Below are 13,110 nucleotides of genomic sequence, written 5' to 3' on the forward strand. Positions count from 1 at the left end.
GAAGATGCTCCAACGCCGTCGACATTCCTGGAACCTTCCTCTATCTGCTATACTGTGCCTCCAGTTCTGGGTCTGAAATCAACAACTCCTCCTAGAGTATTATGATGATGATGATGATGTATGGATGGGCGTAAATTTTGGTTGTTCAAGTCATACTTGACCGTTAATCCCAGGCATGACAGCAAGCGTACAGTGGAGTAGAGCGCACTGGTAACGCACGCAAAGAGCACGCCACGCCCCCTTCGGCTTTTGGCTTCCCTTCCCCAGACGCCCCTCCTCCTCTCCCTTCCTCTTCTTCACCAAACCCCTCCAAAAGCCTCGCCCCCATCCGTCCTTTCCATCCCCCGCTCCATCCATCCCCGCCTCGCCTCCATGGCGGACGCCGCCGCGTGAGGGAGCCATCGCCTCGGTGCTCTGCTTCCTGCGCCTGCCAGCCTCGGATTCGCAAGGCATTAGGCTGGGGAAGCCGGATCTGGGAGCGCCGCGCTGACAGGTGACCGGATCTGAACCTCCTTTCTTTCTTTGTTTTTTTTTTCGTCTCTTTGATCCAGCGTCCTGCGATGCCTCCCGTGTTCAACTCTAGGGTCTTTTTTTGTACGTCGAATTCCAGGTTCTTCATGTCTGTGCGTCGAATTCTATTATTTTCCCTCTCTGTGTTTATGGAATCGTAGGTCTTTTTTTTTCGTGCGTTTGAAAAGTCTAGTTTCACTTGGATGTTTATCTTAGTTCCTTCCTTCTTTTTCCCCGGTCAGTTGCGTCGCTTTCGAACGTCCGAGTTCAGCGCTGCGGGGCGACGTCAAAGAGCGCCACTCTTTTGCACCGGTACAACTTTTTCGATATACTTCCTGATTTAACTAATCGCGCCAACGTGCTCAGATTCAATATATTATACGCGTCAGTCCTATGATTCCTGCGCTGTATCTGTAAAGTCTGATGTGCTTGTGCCTCAGATAAGTCCAGAAAGCCAAATATTAATATCTGTAGCCTCATTTTTTTTTCTTTTGGGTTTGTCGACATCAGCTCTCAACTACCAAACATCGGTGTCACCGACCAGTGTTTAGCGAATCGCCTCAGACTCATGTGTGGTCCCAGAATCAGGTGTGAAAGGGATTCTAGTCATCGCTTGATTGATGTGGACTGATACAGGTTTTAGGACATGATCGATCAACTGTTTTTCTTCCTTTTTAAGAAAAGTGGATTCTATTGTTTATTTTGATTACTGATGGTAGCCTGCTTCATAAATCCTACATGGATTCATATTTGCAGGCATTGCTAACAGTCACTATTTTTCTTTCTCTGCAGCGCAGTATACTCAACTACAGCATCAGCTGCGACACTCCTCGATCTAGATCCAGTCATCCTTCCAACGCAACTGCGCCTCTCTTCCTTCCACATACGTGTGGAGTGGAGATCCGTCCAGCCTTGAGTTGACTACTTCTTTTGCTGGTAGGGAAACCTTGCTTGCTTGGGAAGATTGTTCATCCTGCTGGCGCGGAATAGTTTCTTTCACTTTCAGTCCTCAAATCCAAATATTTGATCTTGGCACACACCTGTTCCACTCAGTTTGTTTCTGGTATGTTTGCTGCACTATGTAGTAGTAGTAATATCGTTTTGTTTTCCAAAAAAAAAAGTGTTGGGGAGTTCAACTGAACACTCCTAGAGATTTAGTCTTTCAATATACGTTGACTGTTTACAAGTTTTACGACATGATCGAAAAATTGCCGAATGAGTATATGGAAGTATAATTCTCACTTAAGCTGTATCTTTAAATACTAGTATACTTTTTAGTTATTCAATTTGCACGTCCTGTTTGTTTTTTTGTTGCTGTTTGTGTTAGCCTGTTACAATTGTATTTTTATTTTTTTGCTTAAGTAGCTAATTCGTGGATTCCTATTTCTAGGCAGTTCCAACAATTTCATCTCTCTTGTGCAGTGCAGTATAGTGAACTACAACATCAGCCGAGGCAATGGCTGCATATAAGCTGGGTGTGGAGGTCGTAAGTGCTCATGACCTGATGCCCAAGGACGGGCAAGGTTCTGCCAGTGCTTGCGTCGAGCTCACCTTTGATGGGCAGCGGTTCCGTACTGCCATCAAGGAGAAGGACCTGAACCCGGTGTGGAATGAGCGCTTCTACTTCAATATATCAGATCCTTCTAATCTTCCTGAGCTCGCCCTTGAAGCATATGTCTACAATGTCAACAAAACCATGGAAAGTTCCAGGTCCTTCCTTGGGAAGGTCAGGATTGCTGGAACCTCATTTGTGCCCTTTCCTGACTCGGTGGTCATGCACTATCCATTAGAGAAGCGCGGGATGTTCTCGCGCGTCAAAGGAGAACTGGGTCTGAAAGTATACATCACCAATGACCCCGCCATCAAAGCTTCAAACCCTCTTCCTGCAATGGACCCTGTTTCGAATAATCCTCCTCCAGCTCCAAGTTCAGCAGAGCAAATTGCAGCTGATATAACTGGTACTAACCTGCACCAATCTCAGGAGCATAGGTCTGAGGCGAGAACCTTACACACCATTGCTAAGGAGGCACAACATCATCATAACCATGGCCATCTTCCAGCTAGTTTTGGTGAGCAGCCTTCCAAGTACTCTGTAGACCAGATGAAACCTGAACCTCAACCACCCAGGATCGTCAGAATGTATTCAGCGGCCTCCCAGCAGCCCATGGACTATGCACTCAAAGAGACCAGTCCATTTCTTGGTGGTGGGCAGGTTGTCGGTGGCCGGGTTATACGTGGTGAAAAGCATGCTAGCACTTATGACCTTGTGGAGCGAATGCAGTATCTGTTTGTTCGTGTGGTCAGGGCTCGGGACTTGCCTGACATGGATGTCACTGGAAGCCTGGATCCTTTTGTTGAAGTGAGAATTGGCAACTATAGAGGGATAACTAAACACTTTGAGAAGCAGAGGAATCCTGAGTGGAATGCAGTCTTTGCCTTTTCCAGGGACCGTATGCAGGCATCTGTCCTTGAAGTTGTGGTCAAAGACAAAGATTTGCTTAAGGATGACTTTGTTGGCTTGGTGCGATTTGATTTGAATGATGTTCCAATCCGTGTGCCCCCTGACAGCCCACTGGCTCCAGAATGGTACCGGCTTGTTGGTAAGAACGGGGATAAGTCTATGGGTGAGCTCATGCTTGCAGTTTGGGTTGGCACCCAAGCTGATGAAGCATTTCCTGATGCCTGGCATTCAGATGCTGCAACACTTGAAGATCCATCTGCTGTAACACACATGAAGTCTAAAGTTTATCATGCTCCCAGATTGTGGTACCTGCGAGTTAATATAGTTGAGGCCCAAGATGTTGCTATGTTCGATAAGACCCGCTATCCAGATGTATTTGTGAGAGCTCAGGTGGGGCATCAACTGGGGAGGACAAAACCTGTGCAGGCTAGAAATTTCAACCCATTTTGGAATGAAGACCTTTTGTTTGTGGCTGCTGAACCATTTGAGGATAACCTTATTCTGACTCTTGAGGATCGTGTAGCTCCTACTAAAGATGAAATGCTTGGCCGAGTAATTATACCATTGACAATGATTGATAGACGTGCTGATGACCGTATTGTCCATGGAAAGTGGTTCAATCTCGAGAAGCCCGTTCTTGTTGATGTGGACCAACTGAAGAAGGAAAAGTTCTCTACTCGGCTTCATCTCCGTCTCTGTCTTGATGGAGGGTACCATGTTCTTGATGAGTCGACAAACTACAGCAGTGACCTTAGACCAACAGCCAAGCAACTCTGGAAGCCATCCATTGGTTTGCTTGAACTTGGTATCCTTGGTGCTCAAGGGATTGTTCCTATGAAAACACGAGATGGAAAAGGTTCATCAGATACCTATTGTGTTGCTAAGTACGGGTCTAAGTGGGTAAGGACACGTACCATCATGAACAACCCAAACCCCAGATTCAACGAACAGTACACCTGGGAAGTCTATGATCCTTCAACTGTCCTGACTATTGGTGTTTTTGACAATGGTCAACTTGGAGAGAAGAGTGGGGAGAAGACATCCATTGGCAAAGATGGGAAGATAGGCAAGGTTCGAATACGCCTTTCCACACTTGAAACTGGGCGTGTGTACACCCACTCATATCCTCTCCTGGTTCTCCACTCATCGGGGGTCAAAAAGATGGGCGAACTGCACCTAGCGATTCGATTTTCCTCAACATCATTGGTAAACATGTTGTGTCTGTACTCTCGTCCTTTGCTTCCAAAAATGCACTATGTGCGCCCAATACCTGTGCTTCAGGTTGATATGCTGCGCCATCAAGCTGTCCAGATTGTGGCTGCTCGACTTAGCCGGATGGAGCCACCTTTGAGAAAGGAAGTTGTTGAATACATGACAGATTTTGATTCTCACTTGTGGAGCATGAGGAAAAGCAAAGCAAACTTCTTCAGACTCATGACAGTTTTCTCAGGCTTGTTTGCTGTTAGCAAGTGGTTCAGTGGTGTCTGTGCATGGAAGAATCCTATTACCACTGTGCTAGTTCACATTCTCTATATAATGCTGGTGTGCTTTCCGGAGCTCATACTCCCAACAGTGTTCTTGTACATGTTTCTTATAGGGATTTGGAACTTCCGCTACCGACCTCGCTATCCTCCACACATGAATACCAAGATCTCTCATGCAGAGGCTGTTCACCCCGATGAACTTGATGAGGAGTTTGATACGTTCCCTACCAGCCGCAATCCTGAGGTTGTAAGGATGAGGTATGACAGATTGAGGAGTGTTGCTGGAAGGATTCAAACAGTGGTTGGTGATATAGCAACACAAGGGGAGAGGGTTCAAGCATTGCTTAGCTGGAGGGACCCTCGGGCCACAGCAGTCTTTGTCCTATTTTGTTTGATAGCAGCAGTAGTCCTGTATGTTACACCACTTCAAGTTCTTGCTGCACTAGGAGGGTTCTATGTCATGAGGCACCCAAGGTTCAGACGTAGGTTACCATCAGTACCAGTGAACTTCTTCAGGCGGTTGCCAGCAAGGACCGACAGTATGCTATAAATAAGCTGCCATTTGGCGGTCTTAAAATTGTAATACCTAGAGATGCTTTCTCTGATACTGTAGTCTGGTTGACTTTGTTGCTATTTAATTATGTTCAGGACTTGAGAGCCTGTAAATCGTATCAGTTGCTGAATTCTGGGAATAATTGCCAAAATCATGTTTAGACCTATGAGCTTTTGTTTTGTGTTGATCGTTTCTGAAATATCTACTTAGCCACTGTTTAGTAGCTCGCTTTGTTCTGTGCTCTGTCCCCTCATCTGCAGTCCTAAAATTGCATTTAGCTATGGATCTGCTAGCTTATACTCAAATCCTTAATCTTGAGCAACTACTGATCGTTGTGCAGCCCATTTTCTGTGGTTGATTTCTGTTTTTTTAAACTAGTCCAGGTTTGTGCATGCGGGTTTTACTTGTAATTCAGCTTCATGTAAGGATAGGAGGAAGGCTATCTTTTGTTGTTGTTGCGTTGTCCAACATTCTATAATATCCTGACTACTTTCAGTGTAGCATTATCTGCCATTGAAATATTTGTGATTCAGAACTAGCCCAGTCAAGTATCACTTCGTTCTTTTATTTGTGTGTGGCTGGCATTAGCATCTATGGAAAGCATCTGGACAGCAAAAAGAGAGAATTCTTGAAGGGGATGCTTTCTGAAATGCAGAACGAAATTCCATGATAGGTACTCGCCAGTTGCCATAATTTTGTTCCTCTCGTTCCAAGTATTATCACTTTACTTTCTTCTTCTACAAACAATCCTTTCTCCAGCGCCTTGTCCAAGAAAACATTTGAACATTGCTTGAACCAAAGATGGGTGCGGCGGAGTCTTCTTCCAAGCTCGCTAGCTCCGTCCATGACTTCGTCGTGAAGGTCTAGACTCTAGTCTCCACCCTTCCCTCGATTTCTCTCTGGCATCCATTTCTCTTATCGAACATGGCCTGGTTTATATGTGAAACTTTGACAGACTGCATTGATTTTTTTAATGAATGCACTTGTACTATGTGTGAAGCAGAGAACAAAATCGAAATTCTTGGTTTTCTTTTAACAGTTATGGTATTTGAAACCTTGAATTCCACAATTTACTTTGCAGGACTCAAGGGGAAATGATGTGGAGCTTAGCAGATACAAGGGGAAGGTTCTGCTTATCGTGAATGTGGCTTCCCAATGGTTAGATTTTTATATAATTTCATTTAGATGGTTTATCGAGTTTTTCGTTCTTTTTGTGTGTGTTTTTCTACCTGACTTTGATACACTTGCAGTGGTCTGACGAATTCCAACTATACTGAGTTGGGATCACTCCATAAGAAATATGGGGACAAAGGTACTTTGCATTTGTCCATTGCATACTTGCATGTATTTTTCTAGTTCCCTCAAGGCTCAAAGTAACAATGGCAAATAAGCAGTGTTCTCCTGATTTTACCCTTAACTTTCTTGTAGTATGAACAAATCCTGATTCAGTTGTTTGGAGAACAGTTAAAACCAGAACCTGATAGCTAATATTCCTTGATTGAGCATGCTGCGACTAGTGTCAAAACCAAACTAGTTGATTTGGCTTATCTGTAACTGTAGGGAATATATGGTATTTTTTCCTACTAGATCTTTCGGGCTTCCCCATTTTCTTTGGGGAACTCAATTAAACTATTTCTTGTTTACTTTTATACAAAGTGTAAATTCCAGCGTCCCTTGTACTTCTATCCAAATTCACATTGCATCGATTCTTTCATTTTCCTCGTGCTATTGTGGACGCTCAGATCATTAGAGCTGGCATTTATCTGGAAATGGAGGCTATTGCATCCTTTTTTCTTGTATATCCTATCATTATTTTTTAACAAGTGTATACTTTTCTGATGTTGGCATAACTTGCTCTCAGCAGTAGAGCCAATAACCCAAAACTTTTTTTTTCTCTGCACCTTCCATTTATCTTTGCCGTTTTCTGCTCTGGTTAGGATTGGAGATACTGGCGTTCCCATGCAATCAGTTTGCTGGACAAGAGCCAGGTACCAATGAGCAGATTGCTGAGCTTGCTTGCACCCGTTTCAAAGCAGAGTATCCTATTTTTGGCAAGGTATATCCAATGAAGAACCTTTCTTGTTTTCTTGTGTTTGTTAGCATAGAACCAGATAGGCATCGTTTCGATCTAAATAGACCGGGAGTTGTCAAGCAGGTTGATGTGAACGGCAGCAATGCCGCTCCGTTGTACAAGTTCCTGAAGTCAGAGAAAGGCGGTCTATTTGGAGAGCGCGTAAAATGGAACTTCACCAAGTTCTTAGTTGACAAAGATGGGCACGTCGTGGGCAGATTTGCACCGATCAGCTCCCCGTCGAGCATTGAGGTGATGGTTCAATACATAGTCTGCTCTCTGCAAGAACATGGTGATTCACCTGGTTGATGTCGTTTCTGCAGAATGACATCGAGAAGCTTTTGGAAGCCTAGAGCTCTGTGTGGACTGGAAGACCATTCCAGCATCCGGTTCTGTTATATGCTGCCTGCTTTTCTTCGCCACTGGTAATTATTCATTTGTATGCATACTGTTCTGACTGCATCCAAGATGCATTTGCCCTCAGCATAGGGAGGAGAAAATTGTAATACTAGACTGCATTGCATGACTGGGAATGGCACATCATCATACAAGGAAGAAGAAGGGCCGGGGATCTTCGGATTCGAATAAGCAATGCAATGCAAGAACACAACTCGCAACATTTGAGCGACGCCTAGTGAATGTGAATTCTATAACAGTTTACTCAAAAAAAAACCGAATAAGCTATTTCGAAGTATGGTTTGGGTATTCTTGTGCAAGCAGAAAATTGAACTGGAATTATCGACAAATGAGCTGAGCTAGCCTCTAGATGAGTTGATATCAATGCTGGAGCTTCTGGTGTCAAATATCCCGGAGGTGGGCCACCCTCCGCCTCCTGTTACGGAGGGTGGCGTTAGATTTTGTTGGTTGTGCCCGGAGCTGGGCGACGCCTCTTGCCCGCCGTCAGGGCTGAAGGCCGCCTGCTTCGCCGCCGCTTTCTTCGACTTGGATCTCGACCCTCCCTGGTGAAAGCTCCCCAATACAACCTGCATAGCATATATAGGCCAGCCAAAATTATATTTGTAAACTCCATTCATGTCTCAACATTCAGTAGCCAACCAACCAAACAATGATTGAACTAGTATAACATTGACAAACTTCATTCATTCAGTTGGAACGGTACCTGCACGGTACTTGCAGCTACCAGTTGTCCACCCAAAACACCTCCAATCACATTCCTCTCCGGACTGCAGAGCGTGACGCTGAGCCCGCCGCTTTGTTGTTGGCCCTGCTGCTGTGAGCCCTCGGCCAGGTTGTAAGAGCCTGTTAGGCTCAGGATCTCATAGAACCCCTGCAATCATGCACAACGTGCAAAGAGTTATTGGAAGTTGAAAAGCGTCAGGCCCCGTTTGGAAATTCCACCTAGTTCATGTGGAATCCGTCGTCCCAGACAGGCCTTGCATTGCGTTGTGCGCGTACCTCGTAGATGGCAGGGTTCTTGTAAGGCGGCGACGAGTGAACCCTTGTCATGGGGGAGGCGTCGCCCGGGTGGCGGAGCACGACCCTGGACACGGACCCCGTCGCCGAGAGGACGCACACCGCCCTTGAAGACTGGTTCGCGAAGGCAGCGATCTTCGCCGCGACGTCCTGGTCAAAGTGCATACCAACGGCGACTGTCAGAAAGAACAACTAACGGGAATGCTAGCTAGCTGCATTTTCTTGAAACATCAAGAGTGTAGCGAAACAGCAGTATACTATGCATTGCCGGCGCACCTCTGAAGGAGATACCGTGATGATGTGCGGAGTGAAGCTCGTTCCAGCTGAACCAGCGAACGCATTGCCTGAAACACGAAATCATGGTCAGGGGACAGGAAAATAGAAATCCTTGTCTTCACTTTTGATTTCTGAGTTGACTGACAAAACATGTTCTTCATCCAGACAATGAATGGACATTGGTCTGTAGCTGAGTTTGACATGGTTTTTTCGAGTTCAGAGGGCTATGTTTGCAGCAGGCTCTGGATACGGTGGCAGAAGGGGGGGGGGGGGGTGGAAGGGAGAAAGCAAAACCTACAAATTCGGAGACCACAGAATGATTCTCCAACTGCTCGTTAAACAATGAAAGGTGCAATTGCCATCACAAAATCTGACATGTTTATACTTTCTTTAGCGAGAAGATTTGTCTTACATGTACAACATATCAAACCAAAAGGTAAAAACAAGTTTTAAAGTCGTTTGGAATCATATTTCAGATTAATCATCTAGAGTATTTGGTAATTATTAAAAGACCAGGGCAAAGATCAGCTAGCTGGTCCACTTACCTACGGAGGGCGACGTCTGCTGCTTCTTCCCGGTGCCCGGCGGCCTCCCACGGCGCTTCTTCTGCGCCGGGTCCTCCATCCCCCGGGCGCCCAGCATGTCGGGTCCTGACATGGACGAGCCCATCCTCGGCGGCGCGCTGACGAGGTGCTGCTGCTGCTGCGCCGCCGCCGCCGCCTTCATGGTGCCGTCGGGCCCGTACTTGCGCGGCCTCCCTCTCTTCCGCTTGACGGGCTCCGCGGGGGCCGGGGCGGGCGGGACCGTGCCGGAGGCGGAGGCGGAGACGGAGCCCATGGTGCTGTTGTGCATCAATGGCGGCGGCGCGGTGTCCATCTGGAACTGCATGCCGGCGAGGGAGCCCCCGCCGATGGAGTTGAGGATCGCGGCGGCGCTCATGTTCATGTTGGGCATGTTGGGCATGGGGCGGATGACGGAGTGCATCCCGGCCAGCGAGGACGGGCTATGGGCGCCGCCGCCGCCGCCGAGCGCCGCCCTGTGCTGCTGCTGCTGCTGGTAGAATGACTGCAGGTCGGACGGTGAGATGAGTTCCTTGCCATCCATGCATGGAAGTCGCCCCCAAGGACGAGGCTTTATTTCTCTCCTCTGCTTCTCCGATCACGACCGATCACCGGAACGCTCTGTCGTCGTTCTTCCTCCTCCGACGGAGGTGCAGCTGCCTTGGCCTTGGCCTTGGCCTTGCTGGAGAATCGTGCAAGGCAGGCGGAGGATGGGGAGGAGAGAGAAAGGAAAGGGGATAGATAGGAGATGAGACGATAGATCGGATGAAATGATGGGGGAGAGATAAGATGACGCGACGCGGTTGGCTTGGCCTACACGAGCGGAGCGGAGGGAGACGATGAGCTGACGAGAGAGAGAGGAAGGAGCGGCGGGCAGGCGGCAGCGGCGCTGTGTTTTTCAGGATGGGCACCAGCATCAGCGCCACCCCACACCGCGCGCGAGCCGATAAGATTTTCCGTGCACCCGACGAAAAGATAGCGGCGCGGGCCAACGGCGCCCCGATTTCCGCCGCTCTCCTCTCCTTTGGTTGCGTTGCGCGACGCCGTCGCTTCCATTCCATCCATCAGCGGGCGGTGGCCTGTCGCTACCCGCCAGCCCCACGCACAGTGCCTGCCGACCCAGCACACCACGCGCTCTTCAGTTCAGCTTCGCTGGAACCGGAGAGACTTTTCCACAGTTCGGGTTCGACAACCGTTTTGGAGGAGCATGCAAAAATGAGTGGGATGAATATCACGTAGAAAAATAATTGGATAGCCGAGGTAATTTATACTCTCTCCGTCTTAAATTTCTAGTCGTTTTAACTTTTCTAGATACATAGGTTTTGATATATATCTAAATATATAATAAAAATTATATATCTAGAAAATCAAAATGATTAAAAATTTAGGAAGGAGAGAGTTTGTTAATAAGTGAACGAGATTGCTCTTTTTCCAAAAATAAATACAGAAAGACGGATGTTCACATATACTTGCGCATATTCATCCTATAGAAACATGCACATAATTCTACCTTAATAAACACGTCCAAGGAACTGTGTTGTTAGATCATAAAATTGATAAAGTCCTCACACGCGTCGTGCCGCTGATAGGCACGTCGCCTGCAACAAAAAAATATTATTATTAATTTAGAAAATAAATTTAGAAAAATATGACCAAAAAATATGACCCACAAAGTTGCAGTTTTATCTTTTTTATGCAAAACAAACATCTATCCTCTATGCTAACCTTCTTGGTGTGGGCTCCACGAGTCCAGACTTTAAATAGTTTTAGCAATTACTCCCTCTGTCCTGGAATATAAGATATTAGAGGGTTCAAAATTTGTATCTAAAAATAAAGCATCATAGGATGTTTTGAAAACTAATTATTCCCAACCGACCATAAAATCAGCAAAATAACAACCAAACAAGATATTAAATAGGGTACATGCGTCATTTCTATATCTACTTAATCTGTCATGAAAATGCTACAATGCCTTATATTACAGGACGGACGGAGGGAATACATATCTGACAGGTTAAATTGTGAAAAAAGTCCAAGTATTGGATCCTTTTTGAGGCATATATATTTTGGCTAACTTGTTAGTCCTTTTCTTCTGTCGTGCATCTGAATTGATTGAACTATCATAGTCAAGTTGATGTTATTGTTACTCATGTATCTTCAAAATCGCAAATTTCAATTAAAAACTCTCAATAATACAAGTTACGGTTGGTTCTGTTGAAGAAGAGGCAATGGGTTGATCTGCCCAAAAAAAAAAATTGGAGGTGCGGAAAGGTAATCAAAGGGGGGGGGGGGGGGGACAAACTAATTAAGCTAGTTTCGCAGCTGGCGTGGCCATTCACGCTTAAAACTGCGTGTCATGCTGAGTGGTAACGTGCGGATCGAGCTAGCACCATGCACATATATATGAGTATTGCAAGATTATATACATATATATAGATAGATCAATCCGTACGTGATGCCCTTGAATACGAGCATATGGCCGGCCCATCCCTTTCGTCCCCCACAAACCTGCTGCCATTTATGATGAGCTCACTGCACTCATCGCTCCTTCTTTCTGTTGGCTTCCAGCTCTCAACTGCCAGCAGCAACTAGCTAGCTTAGCTTGCGCTCCTCAAGTCAAATTAGGCAGCTTGCTTATCCCAAAGCTGGCGGTTGTGACTACACGCACATTGCATGGTTAGTTTCTACGTAATCTGAACAGTCCAGTAGAGTAGTGCGTGTTTCTCTTTCTTCTTGTGATGGTGGATTCTTTCTGTGATTCGTTTCGTTGACAGTGAAAGGGGATGGGTCGGGTGAACGACGGCAACCCTGGTCGCTTTTTTCACGCTGTTTAATTTCCATGCCAATCAGTGCCCGAGAGTCACTCCGACGATTAACCAGGTCAGCACTCGATCGATCCAATGATGGATGGATCTCTGGTTGAGCCGTCGTGGCCGGTTCAGTACTGTGGTTGCAGCACGCTGCGATCCCATCAGGCCAGCACACGTACACGACGTCGCAATTGCGACCCATCAAAAGGCCAGAGCTAGGACGGCATCCATCCGATCCGATTAGCCAGGGCACTAGGGCAGGCTGCTACTAGCAAGTCTCATCTCCTCCATCCGATCCTGTCTGCGGTCAGTCGAGTTCGATCGAGTCACCAACGAGAGCTAGCTGCGAGAAAATATCTACAAGACGATCGAGCGATGGATAGTATATAATAATAATACTATTCCAAGTGGCGTCCTTTTCCGATCCGCTCGCAACGGCAGCTGGATAGATAGAATAACCGATGATCCGGCCGCCCGGGGACGAGTGGCTGCCGCGCCTTGCCCGCCACGCTGGCCACTTGCCCAGTCGTGCTCATGCCGATCGGCGATGAGCATACGGGTGCTGGATCGCAAGTTGTGGCCGGCCGGGAGGGGGACCCGGCCGGCGACGCCCAGCTAGAGAGGCGGGTCGCCGGACGACAAACGGTGGTGGGGGCGCGGCAGGCGGCGCTGTCTTTGCTTTGGGCGCAAATGGCTGTCGCGTCCAAGCTGGGACGGATCGGAGAGGGAACGCGGCCGTAGTAGTGCTAGTGCAATGCAAGCATCCAGCAGCCGCCCTGCGTGCCAAGGAACCAACAGGACGCGCCACCTGACCTGCCTGATTGCGAGTCGCATGCTTTAACAAGGACCGACGACGTACACCCATATATCGCCTAGCTATTGGCTTCTAATTAAAAGCTATGGTTTGGAGCTCTTCATGCATCACGACTTGCAGCTAGCCAAATATTTTCA

The 13,110-nt window shown here is 47.1% G+C and overlaps 3 protein-coding genes across 9 annotated transcripts; 2 read left to right on the forward strand and 1 right to left on the reverse strand.

The window, feature by feature from the left end:
* Positions 1-260: 260 nt before the first annotated feature.
* LOC112901405 (FT-interacting protein 1-like) lies at positions 261-5,229 on the forward strand. 5 transcript variants are annotated; one of them, XM_025970316.1, is made up of 4 exons: positions 261-493; positions 753-822; positions 1,303-1,446; positions 1,933-5,229. In XM_025970316.1, exon 4 carries the CDS (start codon positions 1,967-1,969, stop codon positions 5,003-5,005), a length of 3,039 nt encoding a protein of 1,012 aa, XP_025826101.1. In that variant the 5' UTR covers positions 261-493; positions 753-822; positions 1,303-1,446; positions 1,933-1,966; the 3' UTR covers positions 5,006-5,229. The 5 variants fall into 5 exon arrangements, with proteins under 5 accessions (XP_025826101.1, XP_025826099.1, XP_025826100.1 ...); XM_025970314.1 differs by lacking the exon at positions 753-822; XM_025970315.1 differs by lacking the exon at positions 753-822 and having other exon boundaries at positions 1,938-5,229.
* A 295-nt stretch (positions 5,230-5,524) lies between these two features.
* Positions 5,525-7,786, forward strand: LOC112901407 (probable phospholipid hydroperoxide glutathione peroxidase). Of its 3 annotated transcripts, none has more exons than XM_025970322.1 (7): positions 5,525-5,681; positions 5,768-5,869; positions 6,090-6,166; positions 6,259-6,320; positions 6,946-7,064; positions 7,164-7,331; positions 7,403-7,713. In XM_025970322.1, the coding sequence occupies exons 2-7, from the start codon at positions 5,810-5,812 to the stop codon at positions 7,430-7,432; spliced, it is 516 nt and encodes a 171-aa protein (XP_025826107.1). In that variant the 5' UTR covers positions 5,525-5,681; positions 5,768-5,809; the 3' UTR covers positions 7,433-7,713. The 3 variants fall into 3 exon arrangements, with proteins under 3 accessions (XP_025826107.1, XP_025826108.1, XP_025826106.1); XM_025970323.1 differs by lacking the exon at positions 5,525-5,681 and having other exon boundaries at positions 5,691-5,869; positions 7,403-7,476; positions 7,564-7,786; XM_025970321.1 differs by lacking the exon at positions 5,525-5,681 and having other exon boundaries at positions 5,692-5,869.
* LOC112901406 (AT-hook motif nuclear-localized protein 9-like) lies at positions 7,632-9,893 on the reverse strand. The gene is made up of 5 exons (XM_025970320.1): positions 9,335-9,893; positions 8,790-8,857; positions 8,496-8,663; positions 8,200-8,367; positions 7,632-8,062 (listed from the first exon to the last, which is right to left on the reverse strand). Exons 1-5 carry the CDS (start codon positions 9,891-9,893, stop codon positions 7,835-7,837), a joined length of 1,191 nt encoding a protein of 396 aa, XP_025826105.1. The 3' UTR covers positions 7,632-7,834.
* Positions 9,894-13,110: the final 3,217 nt, after the last annotated feature.

The sequence above is a fragment of the Panicum hallii genome, chromosome 7 (genome assembly GCF_002211085.1).
Source record: "Panicum hallii strain FIL2 chromosome 7, PHallii_v3.1, whole genome shotgun sequence".
NCBI classification, from domain to species: Eukaryota; Viridiplantae; Streptophyta; class Magnoliopsida; order Poales; family Poaceae; genus Panicum; species Panicum hallii.

Coding starts and splice junctions, on each gene's coding strand:
- LOC112901405 (XM_025970316.1), top strand. CDS start 1,967: ATGGCTGCATATAAGCTGGGTGTGGAGGTCGTAAGTGCTCATGACCTG.
- LOC112901407 (XM_025970322.1), top strand. CDS start 5,810: ATGGGTGCGGCGGAGTCTTCTTCCAAGCTCGCTAGCTCCGTCCATGAC. Junction 5,870..6,089: donor TCCATGACTTCGTCGTGAAG/GTCTAGACTCTA, acceptor TTTACTTTGCAG/GACTCAAGGGGAAATGATGT. Junction 6,167..6,258: donor GTGAATGTGGCTTCCCAATG/GTTAGATTTTTA, acceptor ATACACTTGCAG/TGGTCTGACGAATTCCAACT.
- LOC112901406 (XM_025970320.1), bottom strand. CDS start 9,893: ATGGATGGCAAGGAACTCATCTCACCGTCCGACCTGCAGTCATTCTAC. Junction 8,858..9,334: donor GCAGACGTCGCCCTCCGTAG/GTAAGTGGACCA, acceptor TTCGTGTTTCAG/GCAATGCGTTCGCTGGTTCA. Junction 8,368..8,495: donor AGAACCCTGCCATCTACGAG/GTACGCGCACAA, acceptor GCATGATTGCAG/GGGTTCTATGAGATCCTGAG.